At 29.9% G+C, this 19,367-nt stretch overlaps 1 protein-coding gene across 1 annotated transcript; it reads left to right on the forward strand.

Moving 5' to 3' along the window:
• Positions 1 to 3,946: 3,946 nt before the first annotated feature.
• LOC106787073 (plastin-2) lies at positions 3,947 to 19,145 on the forward strand. Its single transcript, XM_014749111.1, has 4 exons — positions 3,947 to 4,330; positions 16,574 to 17,004; positions 17,096 to 18,314; positions 18,421 to 19,145. The coding sequence occupies exons 1-4, from the start codon at positions 4,280 to 4,282 to the stop codon at positions 18,613 to 18,615; spliced, it is 1,896 nt and encodes a 631-aa protein (XP_014604597.1). The 5' UTR covers positions 3,947 to 4,279; the 3' UTR covers positions 18,616 to 19,145.
• The last annotated feature ends 222 nt before the right edge of the window (positions 19,146 to 19,367 follow it).

The raw sequence follows: 19,367 nt of genomic DNA on the forward strand, positions 1-19,367 counted from the left end.
ATATATATATATATATACATAGAAATAATTATATGTTAGGTTGATGATAATTATCCATAGAATATAAATATACACACACAGTTTGTATAAAAGAGACAAGATTTACATGCAACATTGAAGATAAGCATGTATGTTTACTCTGCCTTCTACGAAATAGCTACTAATCGAGATATTATGGTTTCGTATTACCTCTCTTACAGTCCCAACCAACATCCTTCCAAACCCCGTAACCCTTAGTTACTTAGTTCTTTTTTTTCTGTTTTTTATTATTTTCTTTAATCTTTTTTTGTAAAATTTTATTTCTTGTGAATTTTTCAACTTATATTACGCGACGTCTTATTTATTTTTCTTAGATACTTAATTACGATATTTGGTTACTTAGTTAACTATTATTATTACTATTATTGTTATGTATGTTTTTTTATTTTGCTAAAAAATAAGTTTTGAAACATCTGAAGATACGAATTTAGACTTATAATGTTAATTATTAATGTATATGAATTTTTCTGTCTGGACTTTATGAATTATTATAGGATAACTATTCTTTATATTTTTCTTTTTCTTTTAATTATTAATATTAATAAAAAAACATTTATTTACTTTAATGTGAGAAATGATTCTTCGATCGTTCATACGTGTATGTTTAAAAAGTAATTCTTGTTTTCTAATCATTTTCTTATAGTCTGGTTATACTCGTAAACGGAATGCAGTTTACAATGTATAAATAAAAGAAGAAAAAAAAAAGAAAAGAAATAAAAAAAAATGAAAATATATATTATATAAAATAAAAACTAGAGAGAAATACTTTTATCTTAGATTGTAAGTACTCGCGTAAATGCGTCCGATGCGAATCGACGCATAAAACTTTGTACAATGACGTAATTGTTAAGGAAATGAACAAAAGGTATCAACTAAAACTGCAACTATAACAACTGGAATTATTACAACTACAATTACTACACTACAACTACTATATATACAATGGAAGAAATAGAAAATAGATTTTAAATTTCAGTTTTCACATGGACTTAACTCTTAAGAGTGTCATTTATTATTATTATGATTAATATTATTATTATTACTATTATTATTGTTAGTCGATTAGTATAGCGGCGCTAAACACAGTGTGTTTTAAATATCTACATATGAAGCATAAGTAAATCGTTGACGACGTTATACGAATGATATAGAAAAGATATAATTATATAAAAGATATAATTTATGTTCGATACAATTTTTCAGTGAAATATATATAAAAGAGAAAGAGAGAGAGAGAGAGAAATAGATAGATAGATATATAGATCTTCGTTCGTCGTCTACGATCAACGTATGCTACGATTCATTTAAAACAGGCTGTGAAATAATGAATACAAATAAATAAAATAAAAAGGAAAATGAAGAAGAGTAATACTCAAAACATTTGCGTACATATATATTTTTGTACAGATACGAGAGATTTAGCCTAAACGATGATCTATTTGTATAAATCTACATAGATCATCGTGGGAAATAATGTTGGATTTGAAGCACTGTGGATTTCTAACTATAGCGATTTATATTATTATGAATGAAATCGGTGTTTAAAATTTTAAATTACATTTGGTGATCTATGAAAAATTTCGTATTAACACACGTTAAAAATTAAGTGTATTATACATATTTTAATTGTATTTTTTATTTTTTGGTTTTTGTGTATATAAACGAGGCAAGTGTCTGTGCCTTTTCGAAAATGTTAGTAGAAATGATCTAATGATTCAATCGAAGTCGAATTTTGTCGACACGCGCACAAAACCGATTTTTATTCTAACTCGAAAGTTTAGGGATCTTAGACGATTGATAGAAAAGATATTATTAATTAAAATTATTTATTTTTTTTTCTTTTAATTATAATTCTTTATAACATTCTTATTATTAGGGATATCTTTTTAGTTGAAAATCATTCTTGTTACTATTAACTGTTATTAGAAGTATTATTATTTGCATTAGTCATGATTTCCCTCTCAGAAAATTTCCCATAAAGCATGGACTAATCGTAGACACGACTACTAATAAATTAATACATACATATTTATGAGACGATAAATAATTGTAAGTTAATTGTTAGGTAGGTCGTTTAAAGATATCATTTATTTATTAAGTATTATATCGCATTGATTTTTCTGACGAAAAATGAAGAAGAATATTAATTTAGAAAAGGAAAAAACATAAACATATATGTATGAAGAAATGCATTAAAGTAAATGTGTGCACGTTCGTACCAAAGAATACACATTTCTATTACTTTCATGTTTCCTCATAGAAATATTGCGATAGTGAGATTGAAAATAAATATTTAAATATTATTCAGAAAGAGAGAGAAAGAGAAAATTGTTATAGTCAATAATCGTTTTATTTATTACTACCAATAATATCGTATTTTTTTATCATTAATTGTTTAATTCAATGGCATTAATAGACAATAATTTAAAAGAAAAATAATTCATAAAAATATTGAAAATTGTGCATGGAATTTGAAATGGAATTTAAAAAAAATGTATTTTTTTTCTTTTTGGAAGAAATGAAACATCACACAAAAATTTTGAAGGAAGATCAATGACCCCCGAAGATGCAAGTGGAATTTCCGAAAAAAAAAAACGTAAGACTTTGAGATAATATAAATAAGATACTATAATCTTTATGATACTAATATATGTATATATAAGTATATAACACTTTTTGAATTTTGAACGCATCAACACAAAATTACAAACGTGTAAAACAACGTGGTAGAATCCAGTTTTAATGTAAATTATTGAAGCAGGGGTCAACGACCCTTGAAGATTGCGACATGGAATTTTTATAAAACTCACTTCTCAAATTCTGTGAAATGATATTATTTCTACGATATATATATAGAGAGAGAAAATTGTCAATTTATGAAAAACAAAGCATTAGAAATGAGTTTTGATGCGTAAATCATTTTCATTTAACGATATAAATTGAGTGACGCATATCAGAGTGTAAATGAATAGGAATTGAATCTCTCGACTGAGTCAGCTTCGGATTTTTTCTGATTTACATATGTAGCTAGTACACGAATGCATATATATATATATATATATATATATACACATGGATTTATGTACGACATTTGTCGTTGCTTCGTAATAGAAAAATGAATCATCTTTGTGGGGATTTCGTTTGAAGCGAGATCTTCGAATTATCGTTCGCAATGAGTCGCAATCGTTGTTTTACAATGCAATTTGCATTTATAACTAATCGATTAACACATTTCTTTGTCATATTGGTCGAATGTTTTTTCATCGTACAAACATTTTATCTTTAATACTTACCGAAAAAATCCATATTTTAAAATGAAAAAGAATAATAGTAGAAATCTTTCAGTCAAGTCTTTCATTTTGGGAGGTCGTTGACCCACTTTATGGCGGATTTGTAACAAATAACTTCGCTTGATCGTGAGTCAAAGAAAAAAACTGTAAAAAAACGTATGACACGTTTATAAAGACATTCCTTTCTTTCTTCTCAACGATTCTGACATCTCTTTTTTCCCTATTTCAAATCAACCCAACAAGAAGTTCTGTATAAACAATCGTAGAAACGTTCCGATTTTCAAATAAAAATTTTTTCTATTTAGGCGGGAAATTTAAACGAAGTATAGGGAACGAAGTGAAAAAGAACTAAAAAGTAAAAAGATTGGTAGATTTTTTGGGACTTTGTCAGGAACGGTTAGCATTTAGAGATAGTAACAAAAAGTTTGGAAGGTGATAGAGGAAACGTCTGGCACAAGTTGGAATAGAATTTTTCTGACGGTTATTTGATATGTGAAAAATGGCCCTGGGAGGCATTAGGGAGGAACTTCGGAAGTATTCGGTAAATTTCGAGGGAGTTCGGATGAGTGGCGCGCGCCGGTCATCGCAACGGCAGCGGCAGCGGCATTCTCAGTCTTCGTCGCGACTCCGTTCCGGTAGGATTAGTTTCAAGGTCCTTTTGTTTATATTTCGATATATACGTATATATATATATATATATATATATATATTATATAAAATCATATGTGTTGTATCTAAATTAAAGGCGTTAGTTAGATCCTTCGTATAATTATTAACGTGAAAGGATACATAGTCGTGTCATTCTCGTTACTATTGTCAGACACGACGAACAGATATATTATAGAAAAAGGTAGAAGGGAGAAAGTGGAAGGAAAGAGGAGGGATACATATATCGAGCTAATAGAGAAGAGAAAGGAAAGGCGGAAGGATTATACATATATTCGGGCAACATGGCCACCGCGATCGACGACCGACAGGAACTCCTTGAACAATTTCAAGCTGTAAGTCATTCATCTAACCATTTACTTGTCTCTTTGTTTCCTTCCTTTTACTTTATCCTATGTTACAATTTTTATTTTTGCATATTTTCAACACAGGATAAGGTATTTACACAGTTACATTAATATACAAAGTCGACGGGATAAAACGGCGTGGCTCGGCGGTGTTTTATCGATCGCCGGTTTTATCAGCGTGTTCTTATGAAAACCCACCCTCGTGGAAGTACCACGTTAGGTGTCACACCCGCCCCAATGTCTTCTCTCTCTTTTTTTTTTCTATCTTACATACTTTCGTTTGAAATTTTTAATCAAATGTAATCACTGTGCGCCCTGCATAATCTATTTGTTATTCTTTTTTTTTCTTTCTTTTAATTATTATCTCGTTAATATATTAATTTTTTATTTAACATTTTCATTTATAGATTATTGTAATCATTACTATTTTAAATTATGTTATAGCGAGTTATGTTTAATTTAAATTCATAAGAAATTTCGAATCTAATATTTATTTACGACTATGCACATGCATTTGATTCTCGAAGGAAGGACGATAAGTAATTCGATACCGTGTTAGTAGCATACGTTTGCAGTTAAGAATATATCGCGAATGCGATACAATATGTAAGTGCCTTTTCGTTAAACCATATCTTATATTCGTATCCTTGGAATTGCCGATACAGGGAGAGTGAGTGGACAATTTCAAACGTTTCCTTTCTATATGCGTATATACATATGAAGCTTGATTCTTGTAGTAGAATTATGCAGTAGTCGATACCAACGAAGTTTATTATGTCCAATCGAATATGCAACGATGATTCGATCTATCGATCATCTATTTTGAAATAATATTATTTTTAAATGTATTGAGACAAATTTGATTTACATCAGGATGAGTCTATTTAATAACAAAATATTCGAATATAAAATATCGTTTTATTTACGCACCTGTATGAGGCATGTTTGATGTTACGTTTAAAGATCTTTCGCAGTTTGTAATTTATTTTTACTTTTAACGTCGCATATATATCGTTATATATATTTTCGTTCTAGATCACCGATCACGAATATTTGATCGATCGATCAATCATTTCTTTTCTCTTTCTTTTTTTTTTTTTTTCTTTCTTTGTTTATTAAATACGTTCGATAAAATATAATGCAATCGTTTTAATTAGAGCTAAAGTACTTCGTTTGTTCGAGCTACGTGCTGTTTTCTCGATTAAGTGTTCCTATTGTTTGTTCTATGTAATATATATGAACGATATTTTACTAGTGTGTATGCGTGGGTGCCTGTACGTGTTTAATTAGGTATTTATAATCTGCATAAAGAGAGAAAATTATTTCTGATTTTATCATTGATATGGTTTGACTTTTGTGCTTTTAGCTTCAATAATTTTACTCGGGTTTAGTTTCATTACGAACGAGTATTAATGTATTATTTTTCTATAATAATTATTATTCAATACGATAAAAGTTTTAATGTTTTTTTAATCGTAGTTAAAAATTAAATTTGTTATTTTATTCGCTTTCGTTGTCCAATATAAGAGGTAAATTTAACAATGAAGATAGTTTTTACTCAATGATACTTTAGTTTACGATCCGAGAATCCCATCTAAAACAATGACCTTGCGCAAGAGTATGTACTTAGAAGGGAGATGACGAAATTACTCCCTTCCGCCGGCATTGTCGAGAAAGTCTTCTCAATTATCTTATTGATCGTGTTACCGGTGTGAACGCAACCCCTTCCGACATCCGTCAAATGTTAGACTTGGGACGTAATAATAAAAATCTTTTATGCTACAGGGTTGATCACAAGTTTTAATGTGAATTTTTCAAAGCAATTACCTTTGCTTTTTGTTTATTTTTTAAATATATTTTTCTATTTACTACTATTATGCAGATGCCTAAAAAATCTCGATAAGGAGTAATTGATCTTTAAAATGATTTATGAACTTTTAAACAAGTCGGTATGAAAAATATTCCTAGCATAAGTTAACTCTTAAAGGGAAATTATTTCGTGTAAACACTATGGTACAGGAATGATCCTTTTCTCTGTTTCTTCTCATGGGTACTTACTACTAACTCATCGTTATAATGTTCGTTCATGCGAATCTCTTAGTAAAAGAACAGAAAACAACAAGGATTATATATACTCGACGTTAGTATAACTTCAGTTTTAGATTTTCTTTTATACGCTTTGAGTAGGGTGAAGTTATTTTTGTTGGACTCTTTAAAACGTGCTATGGGACCCCCTAAGCGTTCGAACTTTGCGTTGGCACGTGCCATTCTTTTCTTTCTTCGAAATCGTACCGTTGGTCGGTTGTTAATCTCGAAGTTGGGGGCACGAGAGTATTTATGCACTTTTGTTGTGTGCTATGTTTAACCATAATCCCTTAAAAGATTATCCTCGATGAAATTTTCATCTAACAAAATAAGGTAGGAAACATACGTTAAATGTTATTTTTTTTTTTTTTTTTTAAATATTATTGGATATATATTTTGATCTAATATTTCATCCATGATTGCATTTTTGAGTTGCAAACATAGGAAGTTTATATATTTTATTTATTATTCCTCCCCGAGGAAAAGGTTTTACGTTACAAGCAGTTTGTTCTTAATTCACCGTGAGATATCGAACAGAACTGTTTTCATAGCTTTACGAGCGTGAAATTAATACAGCTAATAATAAGAAACGTTTTTCATAATAGAAAAGGATCGTTTTATGGCCGGTAGTATTTTAAAATAATATTATGGAATGATTTATTTCAGATAGTAAAATAAAAAAAAAAGGAAGCATTACTATCATCATTATATTATTATTTTTTATTTTTATTATATTATTTATAAAGATATTTAAAACAAAAACCAAAAAGACACAAATTTTTGTAGAATAATCTTTGTAGAAGCTTTCTAAAAAAGAAAATAAAAAAAGGAAAGCGATACCGTAATAACGATACTGTTCTCCATTGCGCGAACGTGTTGTGACACATTTATTATGCAATTGTAGGTACGTTACTGGAATAGTAAATTGAGTACGTGATCGACCACGAAAAATAATATGCTTGCGCAAATTTTCTCTTTATCTACATAATAATGTAGATATTTTTTGTTCCACTCGATCACAGGTTTCGATTATTACTCTATTTTAAATTTTTTCTTTAACTTCCTCGTGTTAATGTATTTCGAACAAATTTTTATAGAAGGAAGTTCAGTCTCTTTCTCAGACCGACAATACCTACTTTCCTTTATCTCATTCTCACGTATACTATATAAGCAGATATATAGCTTTATGATTAAGACTTAGGCTAATGCAAGTACGTATGCACATACACTGTACTACGCTTTGTCGGTTTGTTGCTGCTTCCCACGCTTGAAATTCTTATTACGTTCCTGTACTTGTAATTAATTCTTCCTATCTACGTTCTTATATACGTGTATGCTTTAATTGATTTTTTTTTGTTTTTTTTATTTTTCTTAATTGAGAATATCTTACATAGTGAGACCTAAAGTTCCTGGATGATTTAAAAAAATCAATTAATACTTTTGAGACTCGTTAAAACATTTAATTAGACTTGTTTAATAATTGACTAAAAGTAATTGATTTGAAAAATTATTCAAGAAATTTTGGTTGATTTTGTAATCAGAATGGCAACAGGAAATGCATTTATCACACACAAACTGGCCAACCGATAATTTTGTTCTACGAAACCAGCCTACCGAGACCATTGAATCTTTCTTTTCCTTTTTCTTCTTCTTCTTTGAAATCTTTGACCAAGTAGAATTTCAACGAGAGCAACAAATGGATTTAAGTACTGAGAATCCTCTCTCGATGGATCTCCTGTAGAAATATATAAGGTATCTCGAGATTGATGAGTCAGAACGGATACGTCTTCTTATGGTATCATGCTTGATAATTTTGCCTCGAGTTACACATTCATTACTCTTGTCCCTTACATTAGATTATTTTGATACATGCTAGTTATGTTCTTGGATCATATTTTTTAATATATTAAATTTCATGCTTAACGCATATTTAATTATTTTTTCAAAATTATTTAAGTAAAAGGTTTGAATGAAATTGTTATAATGTTCAATTGGTTCTGATGTAACAGTTACTTCTGGACTTTTTAAATTTTCTATTCTATAAAAAAACAATTATAAATCTATTATGTATAATAATATTTGGTGTATAATTTATTATTTATAAAATATAATTATACTTATAAAAGTTGACAGAGTTTCATTGGAAAGTCCTGATTATAGAATTTATCTGCATTCAAAGATGTTTTATATATTTATAGATAAATTTAATGTCGCGCTGAATAATTTCCTGTCTATTTAAAAGTAGAATAGAATAGGTATGATAATTTTTGACTTTTATCTTCCTGGAAAAGTTTTATCATGCGCCAAGGAAATGAATAATAAATTGAATAGAACAAAAATAGAGAACATACGAGATACTACGTATCTCATAGGAATTCCCTCGTTTACGTTTACGACGATTCGACAAACCATATTTCCTCGTGATAATTATTAGAATTTTAGAAGAGTTCTAACCAGGGGAAGTTGGTGGTTAAAATCACGTACGAAATTTAAATTTCGATTAAATAATGTAATACTATTTTAATCTTGAATTCTTAACACTTTTTTCTTTCTCGTATAAGTTTTTTTCAAGCATTAAATTCTATGGAAAATTATCACGCAATTATTTCCTATTGTTTATTTCTAGCACGTAACTATAACCATGCTCGTTCTTTACAACGACATAATTATCGGGAGAATGAGTCTCTCTCACTCTTTCTCTCTCTCTCTCTCTCTCTCTCTCTCTCTCTCTCTCTCTCTATGTGTGTGTATATGTCTGTGCGCCAAGGAAGGATATTTACAAATTTTTTACATTTTATATGACACTTATATTATACACCAATTCTAAAAGGGAGCATGTTAATATTTAACCCTTACCACTTTTATGTCGAGCGTGACTTGATATTATAGAATGCTATTTTTAAAGTAATTTAAAATATTTAAATGTAATTTTTTTTTCCAATATTTTTTGTAATGAATAAAAAAAAGACTAAATCTGTCATATTTCGCTTTTTTACACAATTTTACATTGTTGTTGTTATTATTATTATTATAGGACATTTTATTTATATAATAGACATTATTATTATAATATTTATAGTGCATAGTAAATAAAAATATACGTAATATACTATAAGCAATTAATATATTTATATGGACCGTTCATTTTGAAAGTGGTGTAAGTTCATTTTCTCTTTCGAGAAAATTAAAGGGTAACATATCTGTTAATTAAAAAATTTAAGCAAATTATTTGAAGTCTGGCAATGTTTCTACTGTTTTATCAATATGTAATTTGATTGTATAAATTTTTTTTAGGCGTATTTTACTAAACTGATGTATACTTACAGGCTGCAAATGGTCTTTGCACCACTTTCAAAATTAGACAATTGTAAAAATCGTTTAATTTCAATTTTGAAAAATCAAATATCACTTAAAATATACTTCATATTAATCCAATTTTGTTTACAAATAATGACATGATATAAAATAGAAGTAGTATTTAAAATTTTAATGTTCTCCATTAGTGTTTTTTCTTATCTGTTTTTGGATTGCGTTCTTTGGGTTCTTCGTTGAAACGAAATTCTCTCGTTTCATTTCATGTAAAATAAATTTATTATGTTGTTTACACTGTTTTATAATATCATAATATTCCTATGGTGTATACAGGAAATTCTTTTTTATATTATTTTTTTCTTTTTTTCTATGGAAATTGGATTTACACTACTTTCATAATCAATGATTATGCAATTTCATTTACCGACCAATTTTAAATTGTACAAAACATGGAAATTTTTTAAGAAATTAAACACGGACTAATTATACATCAAAAATTTACATTAAATTAAACATGAATTACGTGATAACTCATTTTTTTCAAAAATGGACTTACACCACTTTCAAACTAAACGGTCCATATATTTATGGGTCATTGTAGACCAAATCGCCGTTATCTTTTTAGCTGATTCATGTCGATTCAACTAACAAATTTTTATATGTTATTATTAAGCCCGACAAAAGCCGTATTCGTGTTTTTTTTCTTTTTTTCAAATTATGTTTGAACCAAGTACAAATACGTACACATTCAAAGTGTAAGAGTTGTGATATTTACAGGTAGTTAGTCACATAATTCATGTGTATATCTATACTATATATATATATTATTTACTTATTACTATACTAATAAAAATATATAAATGAACAAAATATTTGTTACACATTTTGTATTATTGCAATACAAAATTTTAATGAAACGTCCTTTGTTTGATTTATTTCGTAAATTAATTAAGTAAGTGTTAATAGATAGAAAAAGAAAATTATAGAATACAAAGGGTTAAGAGTAAACAAAGCAGAGTGTAACACTTATTATACTCGAATGACTCAAACAAAATGCAATCCCAACGAAGCCATACTTTTCTTTCATTCAGTTTCTTTTTTTTACTAATAATTCCTTTCGTTTTAGAACGCGTCTATTTAAGAACAAAGATTTGAGTTGCATAGAAGATAGAAAAAAAAAAAGAAATGAGGTTAAACAGAAAGGGTTAACAAAAAGACGTGACTGGTAAAGAGTTAGAACCGAATGGCAGAAAATTGCGCAAGATATCATGCTAGTAGTACATAGAACAAGAATTATGATCTTTCGTGAAGAAAAAAAATTAAGAAGAAAAAAAGAAAAAACAAGACTTTTCACGGGGGCACGAGCACGCATTAACCGAGCGAGTAATTTAACGCTCCTTGAATCTCAGTGACACGAGTCTTTTTCTAAAAGCCAGTTGAGATAAGCTTTAGGCGCCTTTTAAACCATTTATTCTCAATGAATAACTTACCTAAGCACTCCTATATATACTATTAAACTAGCAATTATTAATATATTTATATATTTATGGGTCATTGTAAACCAAGTCGCGGTTATCTTTTTAGCTGACTACTTTCGATTTAGCTAACAAATTTTTATAATATATTATTATTGAGCCCGACAAAAGTCGTATTCGTGGTTTTCTTCCTTTTTTTATTTTTTAGATTTTGTTTGAACCACTCTCTTTTTTGAAATATGAATTTTTTTCGAAATTTAAGATCTCTTAATTTTTTTTTTTTATTTTTTGTCAATGTTCATAACTTTGTTGAAAATCGAGTCATTTCTTTCTTTTCAAATTGTTTTTTTTTTTTTAAATGATCTTGACAAACAAATATTTTCGAAATTACAAATAAAATTAACACGCTCGGACCAAATTCAACAATTTACAAATTTATTCGAGTTTTATTTTTTATTTTTATTTTTATTTTTTAGAATTCTTTCAAAAACATCGAAGAAAAAAGGAAAACAAGAAAAAGAAATCACGAATACGACTTCTGTCGAGTTCAATAACATATCTATTCAATTTTTAGCTTAATCGAAAGGGGTCACTTAAAAAAGTGGCCGACACATGGTGTGGAGAATGACTCTTATATATTTATATATTTCTACATTTGGATATTCTTGATATAAAATACACACACACAAATAGAAAATATCTATGAAACACGTATCCATATGTTTGAAGTGTGAAATTACTTGCAAAGTGTTTCACTCTCGATTTCAACCCGACAGAAATTTATCTCTTTCATTAACCTCGTCTCAAATAACGTGCTAATTAATTGACTCGTAACAGTGCGGACACTCCAAAACGAAAGCCTTCTCTGTTGGGAAGATCAGTTGGGATGATGCTACTTGATAAAATGTAAACCGTCAAATATACTATAATAGTAAATTATAGTATTTTATTAGTACAATGCAAATTATATCAAAGATATAAATGAGGATGTTGTTATATATTTATAGAAAGTTTCCCAAACAGAAAATCATTCTTAGGAAGCATTTCAATTATTGTCAATTCTAAAGCATCATACGAGTCTCTTATATGTATGTATGTATGTATATATGGAAAGTTAACCTTCATAAATTGTTTGCCGAGGACGTTACGAGTGTGGGTGTGAGCGGAATCGTCTTTCTCTCTTTCTTGCACGCACTTATCACCGAGATGATGACGTTAACGAAAAGTATCGCGTTCAAGGCCACTTTCGAGGTCAAGAATAGTATTACATTGATGATAAATATTCGATTCGTCCCACATCGATACATTTATTCGCATTTATTCGTTGTTATTAATTAGGTTTAGCTAATAAATCTTCTTTTTCTTCTTTTTTTTTTCTTTTTTTCTTTTAATAGAAAATTAAAAAAAAATTATACTCTAATTCATATTCTAATCGATATATGCATATGAAATTAATAGAAAAAAAGGTGATTAATAATCTAATTCGTTTTTTAATGATATCTATTATTGCATATTGTATAGAAAAAAAAGAAGGAGAGTAAGGGGAAGGAAATGGTTAAAGAAAAATTAGCATTGAAGTTTGCATTTTAAAGAACGTTAATCGTTCTTTTCATTATCTTAGGACAGCAGATAAGATAACGCAATTATATCCGTTAGCGCGGTATAGTGTCTTCGGTTAGAACATGCTAACTTTTGAAGGTTCCTTATAATCGACGACGCAAGTTTGAAATACCAGTCATACTAGTCGAATGACTAATCGCAACGATCGACATTCCTTTCGATATTTTTCAAAGGTGATCGTTGATCGTTCAAATAATTACAAAACAAAAAATACAAGAAAATAGCTAAAGAAACCAAAAATAACAACGCGAAACGAAAAGATATATCATTCGATATTATACTTATATATTAAATATTATCAGGGGTATTGAAATGTAATGAGTCAGTGGGCCACCTGTTATCTCGTTTTTAAATTTATCTACGTAATCGAAAAATACAAGACCATATTAAGGAAGATTGTTTATTAAAGTGAATCAACTGAGTTTAGGTTCTTTCTTCTCTTTTCTTTATTTATTTATTTCTTTCTTTCTTTCTAAGGTAATTCTATCGGTATTTGTACGGGTGGATACTGGGGACTGAGGGACAGCAGCAATGCGATGCCAGTGGAACCAGTTTTCTGGATAAAAGTATTGCAGTAAGAAAAAGAGAGAAAGAGAATGACCCCGAGAGAGAGAACGTTCCCTTCCTCTCACGCGTTCAGTCTCCGCTAACTATTTGCGCAATTTCTTTCTATGGTAGTACACGTTGAAAATTAGATTTATTGTGCAAATATACCTTTCATGGTTATCAACGACCATCTACAGTTCAGGGGTAATCAATCTTTTTTTTTTCTCTATACCTACCAAAGATACTTTTGTAGTTATTTTTTGATAGTCACATTTTCTTCCTATCCACCAATTCCTCAGTAATTTAATTTAATCCAATTTCCAAAGTATTCATAATTTTTCAGTTGAGGTCTAGTAAAAATAAGTGCAGTTGTGTCTTCTTACTTTCCCTCTTTATGGGTTCAAATAACTTTTCTACGAACACTTTGTTGGTGTTTTTGTGCACCTATTCAATACGAATAAGGTGGCGGATTAAACGGTAAATGAACTAACAGCGGCCGCATAGGGTCTTACAATTATTTTTCATTAAGGTTCGAGAAAATGACGTTTTTTTAGAATAAATTTAGTTAATTTGTTAGGGTTTACAAATTTTCATTACTTTTCTTTTTTTTTAAGAATCTTGTGAGAGTTTTGTTTTTTTAAATTTGTACCACTCGGAGCTCCCGTTTGATTTGATCCGCCACTGCCAATATTACCAAAGAGGGCTCGTGTCTTTTTAACGCTTCTTTAGAGATAACAACATACGGTTTTTGTTTTTCCTAACGGATCGTTCATTTATTTTACTAACCGTACTCACGTTGCTCGACTTTAGTTAACTGTTATGGGGAACTAGTAATCCAACGTTGATAGAATATTAACAAAAATAGGTAATGTATCTTTTTATTTATACTTTTAGCGTATGTTAATGATACTTAGAAAATTTAATTTGATATTGCATTTCTGTATCTCGATCGATACAACGCCTACGAATGCAGAAACTGTTTTTAAAATACAGGCAAAAGAAAATTAAATATAAAAACTATAAAGTGTATTAAACTTTCCTTTGCGATCCCCTTTCTCTATCGAACAAAATCCCTTACCGTCTACCATGAAAATTTAAATTGCCCACTTATAGGCGATAAGGGCCAAGTTGACTATCCCTGATCTACAAAGAATTTTATTTAATTTAATGTACTTTTGATAGTCGATCGTTCAACGATTTTCTGATAGCCAGATTTATTTCTAGGATTATGAAAATGTAAAAGATTTAATCTGATCTGGAACTAGTATCATCGTTTAACTATGAATTCGCGATAATCTATCAGCATATATTTCATTACCAGATTCTAACCGATGACGCATCTCGGTGTATTAACCTTATCGCAAAAAACGTTTATGTAACACCACCATCAATGATTATTACCGGAACTGTTATCTCTCATATATAGGTATATGATTAGGTATATTGATTATTTAGAAAAAGAAAGAGAGAGAAAGTTGTTAATACAAATTAAAATACGGGTCCAAAACAATCAGCTGTGAATCAACTGAACGTCATTTTATATTTTTATCAGGGAGATAAAGAAAAGAAAATATTATGTTTTTAATCCTCCGTCGGCAAAATAGATTTTAAATAACGTTGCTTTTCCTGGGCTTATTTTTTCTCAACGTTATGTTATTTAAAAAATTTGACAGAATTCGCGAGTACTCTTTAGAGTCTCTAGAATATTGTGAATTAGTTTTTTTTTTGTTAATTAAAATTGAAGATAAACATAGTTATTTAAATGTAACACTAGCCCTAAAAGATCCATGTTGCTATTGGAGATTTAACTTTGTGGTGAAACAACGTGCACGATCGCAAAAGTAAACAAACAAAATGTTTGATTATGTATATGCAATGTGGTTAAACCTACTTCCGTGGGATAGAGTCAAGAGAGTTCCGCCTTTCCCACAGATGATTCATATAGATCAAAATTTTATGATCTATCAGTCAATCTATAATACCTAAAAGAAGATAGATAAATGCTTAGTTATGTTATATGTATATATATATATATATATATATATATATATATATATATATATATATACATATCTATTTATTATATCAAGAACTAGTGTTCTTCGTAATAAATTCTACGACACGTTTCTTACTATTATTTTGTTCTTTTGTTTTTTTTAATTTTCTTTTACTTTTTCTTTCTTTCTTCTTCATTATTATCAGGTATGTTTAACGATAAGATTCGATAACAGGTTAAACGTATCATGAAATCTCACGAAGTTTATAGTTCTCGTTTAAACGTCAGTCGAAGAAGCTGCTTCGAGAAGCTTTTTTCGCGTTTGTACATTATTTATTTGTTTGTTTGAACATTTTTTTTCTAATTGTTTGTATTTTATTTAATTTAAAATAAAAAAAAAATGGAAATATTAAAATTAAGTAGATGGGACATCGTGGAAGAATATTTCAGTGATTTTAATCGTTTATTTAATTTAGTAAGTATGCAATTTGATATTATTTCTGTCACAATTAGAGTTTGAAAGGATGAAAAGCATTCGTTGATCAACGACAGTGCCAACGTTGTTTCCGAGGAATGCTTACGTAGGAACATGCAGGGTCGATTAACCCCGATCAGCACTCTTCTAACAGAGACTCATATTTATATGCATTTAGATATCTGCAAGCAGAAACAAATAAAAAAAACATACGTACAATATTCTTATTACTTTATTACAACTATTATAAATAATTACGATATCACTATAACGATTGAATTATTGATAAATTACCGTTCAGAGACAAAAATATAGTTCTTTTTCTTGACTGCTCGTAAAATACCGGCGACCTATAAATATGTGTTACAACGTACATTGGTAGGATTCAATAGGCTTATTGAATTGTTTAAGATTGTACAAAAATTAAAGTAAAAAATCCAATCTCGTAAAATATATTTATATAATTATTTAAATAAAATCTGTTTCACACGAATTCAACATGTCTCATTATTTAATTGTAAAATAATTATTATATAAAATGTCTTCGATTCAAATCTCATGAAAAAAAATAAGAGAAGTATTTAATATTTTAAAAGTTATAACTATTTTTGTAAAGTGATGTAACATAATCGAAAATCTTAAAATATCCCGTCCTAATCGTAATGTGTTAATAACACGGTATTTAGAACACGTATTTAATTGATTTTGTTATATTTTTTCAGATCGATGCAAACGGTGACGGATTCATTGATTTGACCGAGTTACGAAATGCCTTGGACGTTTGCGGATTTAAAATGCCGGGTTACAAAGTACGACAAATGATCGAAGAGTATGACGACAAACAGAGACTACAACATAAGGGCCGGCTGTCCTTCGACGAGTTTGAGAAACTTTGTAAAGAACTTAAGGCCAACGAACTTGGATCCACTTTTAAGCACGTCGTTTCGAAAAAGGAAAATCTTGAAACGTTAGGAGGAATTTCAGAAGCATCAAGTGTTGGTACTACTCATTCCGTTAGACTCGAGGAACAACTTGCTTTCAGCGATTGGATTAATACTAATCTAGCTCATGATCCTGATTTGAAACATTTGTTACCTATCGATCCTGAGGGCAAGACACTTTATGACAAGGTCAAAGACGGTATACTCCTTTGGTTGGTACTTTGATTAATCCATTTAAAATAAGATTAGTATTGATTGTATCGTTTTGATTTAACAGATAATATTTGATTGGAATTGTTACAGTAAAATCATTAATCATTCCTGTCCTGACACCATAGACGAAAGAACGATCAATAAGAAGAATCTGACTTTGTATAAGAAACATGAAAACTTGACGCTGGCCTTATCATCGGCTCAATCTATCGGTTGCAATATCGTCAATATCGATGCTCATGATCTCACCAAAGGATCCCCGCATTTGGTGTTGGGTCTCTTATGGCAGATTATTAGAATCGGTCTCTTCAATCAAATTACTTTAGAGAATTGTCCTGGTTTGGCGACCTTGTTACAAGATGGCGAACGTATAGAGGATCTTTTGAAACTTTCTCCGGAGGCTATACTATTGAGATGGGTTAATCATCATTTGGAAAATGCTGGTATTGCTAGAAGATGCAACAACTTTCAATCTGATATTACGGATTCGGAAATTTATACTTATTTAATCAAACAAATTGCACCTCATACTGCCGGTGTTACCGTTGAAGCTTTGATGGAACCAAATCATTTGTCCCGAGCTGAAATTATGCTTCAACAGGCTGCTAAATTAGGCTGCCGTAGTTTCGTTACACCAAACGACGTTGTCAATGGTATTTATAAACTAAATCTGGCATTTGTTGCAAATATGTTCAACAATTACCCCGGTCTGGATAAACCCGAGAACAACATCGAAGGATTAGAGTCATTGGAGGAAACGCGAGAAGAAAAAACTTATAGGAATTGGATGAATTCGATGGGCGTGGTACCTCACGTCAATTGGCTTTACTCTGATCTTGCTGATGGATTAGTAATTTTCCAATTGTATGATATCATCAAACCTGGTACAGTTAATTGGCCTAAAGTTCATAAAAAGTTTACCAAGTTGAGGAAATTTATGGAAAAATTAGAAAACTGCAATTATGTTGTTGAACTTGGAAAGCAAATGAACTTTTCGTTGGTCGGTATAGCGGGACAAGATATAAATGATGGTAATGCGACCTTAACCTTGGCACTTATCTGGCAATTGATGAGGTCTTACACCCTTTCTATTCTAACGTCGTTGACCGGTACACAGGGTAGTACTTTGGTCGAAAAAGAAATCGTACAATGGGTTAATACGAAATTGCAAGGGGCAGGAAAGAATAGTAGTATCAAAAGTTTTCAGGATTATGCGATATCGGATGGAAAAGTTGTGATAGATTTGATCGATGCTATCAAACCCGGCTGTGTTAATTACGACCTCGTTAAAGAGGGTGGTACTGAGGAAGTGAGTCATTTAAAATCATTAGAACAATACACTACGAGTATAAAATTGTTTTCTTTTTTTTCAAAGAGTTCAACAAATTGTACTAATGAAATAATTGAAATTGTAGGAAAACCTTGACAACGCCAAATATGCTATATCCTTGGCACGGAAATGTGGTGCTCGTGTCTACGCGTTACCAGAAGATATAACCGAGGTTAAACCGAAGATGGTGATGACCGTGTTTGCCTGTTTAATGGCAATGGACTACGTTCCCAATATGGATTCTGTAAAGCAGCAAAATAACCTGAATAACAGTCAATAATGTCGAGCCATATTTTTACCGTCGTGCCGTTACTTTCCTACGCGAGAACTTTTGATAGGACATTAAATTTATAAGTATCCTGTTGTGTCTCTTCCAACAACGTAATAATAATATTAATAATATTAATAATAATAATAATTGTATATACATAGAATAGGATAGCTTCTTTTTCACGATTCATAAGGATCAAGTTTGGAAGTGAACGAGTTGGCAGGACACACAGAGAGAAAGAGAAAGAGAAAATAGATGTTCGTCCTGTTATGTATGTATGTATGTATATGTGTGTGTGAGTGTACGTGTGCGCGCGTGTATATGCATGCATGCTTGTCCCCTTTTATAATGTCAGGAGAATTCACTAAATTTGGCTACATTATTATTATATTATTATACTAAATGAGATCTACATGATTCTCCTATTTATCGAGACTCACCGTAATTCGTTGGATTTGTCAGCATATCTTTTAATTAAATCCTTCATCTTTGCACCCTTCCAAATTCAAATCATTTGAATAAGAGAAAGTAAACTGTGATCGAAACGATATGTGTTTAAATTATGCCTAATTTCAATCTATAATTATTTTTGTGTATTGAAGTGCTAAGGAACGAAAACAATTATACTAATTGAAAGATATTTCAGGAAGGATTAAATCGCATCTCTCAACTTTTAATTGTAATTCGCTGTCATTTTGAGTGCTTTGATGATGGATGGCCTGCTAGATATATATATATATATATATATATATATATATATA

The sequence above is a fragment of the Polistes canadensis genome, unplaced genomic scaffold (genome assembly GCF_001313835.1).
Source record: "Polistes canadensis isolate GaletaPanama2010 unplaced genomic scaffold, ASM131383v1 scaffold_91, whole genome shotgun sequence".
Classification (NCBI taxonomy): domain Eukaryota; kingdom Metazoa; phylum Arthropoda; class Insecta; order Hymenoptera; family Vespidae; genus Polistes; species Polistes canadensis.